General features: G+C 40.2%; 1 protein-coding gene across 1 annotated transcript in view; it reads right to left on the reverse strand.

Moving 5' to 3' along the window:
- The window catches only part of c1qtnf7 (C1q and TNF related 7), a 13,347-nt gene extending 8,076 nt beyond the window's left edge, over window positions 1-5,271 (reverse strand). The window contains exons 1-2 of the mRNA XM_014020544.1: window positions 5,146-5,271; window positions 1,085-1,321 (exon numbers count right to left, since the gene is read on the reverse strand). Coding sequence (XP_013875998.1) covers window positions 1,085-1,313 — 229 coding nt within the window. The 5' untranslated portion in view covers window positions 1,314-1,321; window positions 5,146-5,271. The remainder of the gene's footprint in view (window positions 1-1,084; window positions 1,322-5,145) is intronic.
- Window positions 5,272-6,041: the final 770 nt, after the last annotated feature.

Genomic DNA, 6,041 nt, shown 5'->3' on the forward strand with positions numbered 1-6,041 from the left:
TTGAAACCTGTGATCTTCTTCATCCCTGACCACACATCTCTGACATTGTTCCTTTTCAGTTTACTCTCCAGCTTCCTTCTATAAACCTCCTTGCTGTCTCTGATCTTGACTTTGAGCTGCTTTTGTATACTCCTCAATAACTTCCTGTCTCGATCCCTAAAGGCTCTTTTTTTTCCTGTTTAACAGTTCCTTTAGCTCACTGGTGATCCAGGGTTTGTTATTAGGGAAGCATCTCACTGTTCTGCTGGGGATGGTGTTGTCCACACAGAAGTTTATATATCACACACTCAGTCATTTACTATATGTCATATTCATGTGGCTGGCAAAGAACAATCCAATTTGTAGCTTCAAAACATCCCTGTGGGTTTCTTCAGGTTCCCGTGACCACTTTCTCACAGTCTTTGTAGTTACAGGTTGTCTCTGAACAAGTGCATCTCTCTCATTCACACATCTGTTCATTCCTGCTTTTCTTCATCTCCATTCCTCTCCCCTCCATAGCCCACCTCCACCTCCCCAGTCTCTCCACCTGCCCCCCACTTCAGATCACACTTAATGGAAACTCCTGCCTGACCTCATCTGTCAACCTGTTCATTACCACTTCAAACAAAAACAGGTACATTTTCTGCACTACCCTCATTCTTCCCCACATCTGATCTTCATCATCAGTGGAAAGGCTCTTTCTTTCTAAAAATAACAAGGAAGTACAGTTTAGATTTGCACAGAAACAGTGTTTTTGGTTAGACAACACAGAAGTGAACACATTTAGCTTTAAAGTACTGCATATGGTAATGTTTGGTGAAAATGAAACTGTATCCTCAGACCAAGTGTTAAGCACGGTGGTGAAAGGCTGATGATTTGGGCATGTTTTGCACACACGTGGCCCAGCATGTTGCACTGACAAACTCACTCATAGTTTTTATTTACGCCACTTTCTTCTTGAGTCAAATGAAAGGCCATCGATTCAGTAACAAAATCAGTTGTAGAATAAAATATTGAGCCAAATTGTTGCTCAAATGTCATTGCATCTGCAACATCTTTATTACAAACTGTGAGGAATATTTAGAAAATACAGTTTTTGTTATACCTGTGTCTCCTTTTTCTCCCTTTTCCCCTTTCCTGCCATCTCTGCCATCTCTTCCTGGAATCCCCACGTTCCCAACGGCTCCCGGCGGCCCGTTGGGGCCTGGTTTGCCCGACAGGCCCGGTGACCCAGGAACACTGCAAACCAGTCTCGGTGCTCCTTTCAGCTTCGGATCAAACAGCTGCCCAGAGACGCAGTGGCTCAGACAGATTGCTCCTATCAACGCCCACATCTTCAAATCTGTAAAACCATCCAGTTCAAAACAACCTTTAGCAATTAACTCCATCAGATAAGATGAAAAAGATACAATGTCTCATCGTGACACAGTTCAGAGCTGACATCATGGCAGCAGATTAAGGCATGTGTTTTGATGTCCAACAGCATGAAGCCACATGCAGTTTTGTAATCAGGAACAGTTTGAATGTTGCAGCCGCAGAATTACATGAGAAAGACCTCAAATAAAACCTCTCCCTCTCTCTCTCGGTTCCAAGTGCTCTTGCCAAAACATTCCTGAGTTATGACACAACGTAAAGAACAACTTCTGTCAGGGGAACCTAAACATGAAGAAATGTCACTGGAGTCAATGTTTTACAATCTCCTTTCTCACAGACAAAACCTGAGCAATGTTTCTCTAACAGAAACTTTTTTTTAGACTCCATTGAAATGATTTTGACATGAGCAGTACACTCCTGTGAGAAATCAATGGGGAGTTAAGCGGGTGGATTTAGATAGGATTAATACATGCGCCAATTTTTGGCAAATTAGCCYGTGTGGGTGTGAGAACATAAGCATCGCATCTGCTGTTTGTCTGGTCAGTGGAACATTTGTGTAAGGACTACAGCAAAGAAGCATTCCTCTCTGTCTTCAAACAGATAGTGAATTGTTTTCGTCTCTTTTTTCATTGGGTCTTTGATTTATCTCTCAGTTCATTGGRCCAGATAATGCTTATGCAAGCAAATTAAAACCCAGCATTCTTTGATGAAATTCATTTCGCCCAGCATCTTTCATGCCAGAGTTTGGAGCTGTTTTGGTGAAACATTGAAAACAACATTATTCAATGTGTGTTAGCACAGTGGTCCTCAATCCTGGTCCTCTAGGACCACTATCCTGCATGTTGTAGATGTTTCTCTGCGTCAACACACCTGATCATAATGAGTGAGTGATTACCAGGCTTCTGCAAAACTTGAAGACCTGAAGAAGAGCAGGGAAACATCTAAAACTTGCGGGGTAGTGATCCTTGAGGACCACTGTGTTAGCGTTTGGAGCATGTGTTGTATGATTTATGTACGATGCTCAGCTACTACTACACTAAACCTTAGCTCAATATTTGTAAAATGACATAATTTGCTTTAACACAATAGAAATGAAATTGTTTAGTTCACAGCTGCAACTCACTTGTTGTCTTTACGTAACCTTGACCTGATTTCAAAATTTATGATGTCATACATGTACATTAACAGCTGAAAATAACATGAGGGGTTTTAATCTACTCTTGTCACATTATGGCTGTGTTTGTTAAATCATGTGTTGTAATAGCCAAATTGTAGTGCACCAGGTAAATCCTGTACACATTCTTGGAAAATTGAGAAATTGAGGTATGTCGTATAATACATCCCATAAATGTAAAATATATGTTACTGTTGGAAAAAATGTGGGCTGGGGGTGGGGGAACCTTTTCTTAATTGTTGAACTGACGTGGAACAGAAAAGGTGCAGAGTGAATACAAAGACAATAGGAAAGTTAAGTAAAATACAGTGAATATATTACAATGATTTTTAACCCCAAAATGTCCTGAACCGTTTTACAAAAATAAATAAATAAATAAATAAATAAATAAATAAATAAATAAATAAATAAATAAATAAATAAATAAATAGGCAGAGAGCATAACACCCCCTACCCAGCGGTAGACCTAAATTGGTTGTTTAGTTCTGGGAACCATCTTGAGGAAAATTGACTCCAAAATGTAATGAACAGTAGATGCACATCAGATGATCACTTTCTGAGAGAATTGTTAAATTKAGTCCAGTGGTACTAGATATTTTGCTAACAGATGAACAGATCTGACACAAAAGTTAAATCTTACACAAAGATCTTGTATGATCTGTTGGGACTTATACACTCTCTAGACAAAAAATAAAAGTTGCCTCCGAAAAAAAGGTCACACTTTAATATTTTATTGGACCTCCTTTAGCTTTGATTACGACACTCATTCTCTGTGGCATTGTTTGGATGAGCTTCTGCAATGACATGATTTATTTCCATCCAGWGTTGAATTGTTCTGCACTGTAATTTCACTGTGCTCTGTACAATGACAATAAAGGTCTAATCTAATTAATATTTTACCAAGACCTTGCATTGATGATGGTAGAGTCTGACCTTCTCCAGAACATCCCAAAGATTCTTAGTGGACCCTATGGAGACAATCCATGTGTGAAAATGATGTCTCATGCTCCCTGAGCCACTCTTTCACAATAAGAGCCCCATGAATCCTGGCATTGTCATCTTGGAATATGACCGTGCCATCAGGGAAGAAACAATCCATTGATGGAATAACCTGCTCATTCAGTATATTCAGGTAGTCAGCTGACCTCATTCTTTGAGCACAGGCTGTTGCTGAACTTAGACCTGACCAACTGCAGCAACTCCACATCATAAACCTTAGTTACATCCAGGTGGAGTCTTTTTTTGGCCAGCAGTATTTGATTTATTTATTTGATTTATTTATTTTTGATGGACTCCCTTCTCCCCCTATAGCCATCCTCTCCACACCAGTATTTGTAGCAGTATTTGATTTAGGGATGACTTTCAGCTCCTACCTATCAGGATGTGTGTATATTAGTGTGTTGGGCGGCTGTAGTGGAGTGGTTAGGGGAGATGTCCTGGAACCAGAAGGTCGCCGGTTCGATCCCCAGTCCARCTGTTTCARTCGTTGTGTCCTTGGACAAGACACTTCACTCACCTTGCCTACTGATTGTGGTCAGAGGGTCCGGTGGCGCCGGTGCATGGCAGCCTCGCCTCTGTCAGTGTCAGGRCAGCTGTGGCTACAATGTAGCTTACCACCATCAGTGTGTGAATGACTGTAATGTAAAGTGTTTGGAGTCCATAGGAACTTGACTGTACAAGCACTATATAAATTCAGCCCATTTACCATTTACACCAAACTCAAYACAACTACATCTGACTGCATTATGGCCATTGTTGTGTTGGCCGTTCTTCAAATGTTTTTCTAGGCTCTGGTGCATGTTTTGGTAACATGACACACACAGACCTACTGCAGGTTGAAGCTGCTGCACAACATTAACACAGATTGTTTTTTTTATATTTCATGGTTAATGGACTGGTCTTTTAAGAAACAGAGTTGYGTTATCTTTTAAAATGAGGACATCCAGACTGTTCATACAAACTTATACTAACACAGCTGGACACATGTTGTAAACAACATTCTTCCAAAATTTCAGCTTCACTGAACACATTTCAGAAACTTAATAACTCCATCATTTTTTAAATAAAAAAACATCTTTTCAAACTTAGCAGAAATAGTAAATGTGTGTTTGGTAGATTATGTCTGTGTTGTAACAATGCTTTTAAACGGTGCCACATTTGTAAGGAACATGCATTTGTGGGATGAGCAGTAGAACTGAGGATGTGGGTTGCAAACATGAAAACTTTGTCAAATCTTCTCTGCCAAACAGTTTATCCTGCTGTTGCAACAACAAAAATAATCTACCAAACAATAATTTACTTTTCTAAATCTCTGATATGAAACACAGTGAATGAAATGCATTTTGTGAGGTGATGATTTGATGTTTTGTTGGTGATAAATCTGCTTCACAGGAAGAAAGTGTAACTCTTGTTACAAATGCCTGTCAGGGTTTGTGTGACGTCAGCTGGAGTCTATTCTTTTATCTTCCTTCAGTGGAAAAACATTGAGAATAAAGTCCTTTTAAAAGGTTCAGGAACTGTTAGTTGATTGTAAACCAATGACTTCATGCATCATTTGACTGCAAAATGTTCTGAGATCGGACACAGACATAGAGACGGATAGATATTTTGAACCTTACCCCCACACTTTTCCACTGCTCCTCTGTAATGCTGATCAAAGTTCCCACAGTGGAGTGTCTCTGTCCTCCTATCCGGTCTGCTTGGACTGYTTGGTAGGATGAGTCCACACAGAACATGTTCCTCGCTCACAGTTGCGTGCAGAGCTGCAGATGCTCGCCTGTCCAGCGGCTCATGCTGCAAAAATCAGCTCAGACTCCCACCCTCCAACCAGAGAGCACCTCCCTCTCCCACTGATCCACTCCCTTCTGCTTCAGAAACATTCCAAGGCAAACACCTATCGTCATGTGGGTGTACACAATCAGCTGTGTTTTTTCATGAATGAAGACAAAGAGCTCGTTCAGTATTGACAGAGGAAACAACAGCATGTTGGATCCTGTTGAATAAAGTCACACTCATAAATACTTGACTTTATTTGGTATTTACTGATCCTTTTTTCTTTTTGACATTTGTCCCTGCATGGGTGACAACATCTGATTGCTATAAATAATTATTATGACCCCCACACATGAAGCGGTGGTCATAATAATATGCAGCGGGTAAAATAAGTATTGAACACGTCWCCAGTTTTCTCAGTAAATATATTACCAGAGTTGCTGATGACATGAAATTTTCACCAGATGTCGGTAACAACCCAAGTGATCCATACATACAAAGAAATCAAATCATAAATGTCCAGAAATGAAGTTATTTGTAATAATGTGGAATGGCACAGGGAAAAAGTATTGAACACACTTACTGAAATTTATCTAATACTTTGTACAAAAGCCTTTGTTGGCAATGACAGCTTCAAGACACCTCCAGTATGGAGAAACTAGTTGCAGGGGTGTCAAACTCCAGTCCTCGAGGGCCACTATCCTGCATGTTTTAGAGATTTTCCAGCTCCAACACACCTGAT

Source organism: Austrofundulus limnaeus, unplaced genomic scaffold, assembly GCF_001266775.1.
Source record: "Austrofundulus limnaeus strain Quisiro unplaced genomic scaffold, Austrofundulus_limnaeus-1.0 Scaffold256, whole genome shotgun sequence".
NCBI classification, from domain to species: Eukaryota; Metazoa; Chordata; class Actinopteri; order Cyprinodontiformes; family Rivulidae; genus Austrofundulus; species Austrofundulus limnaeus.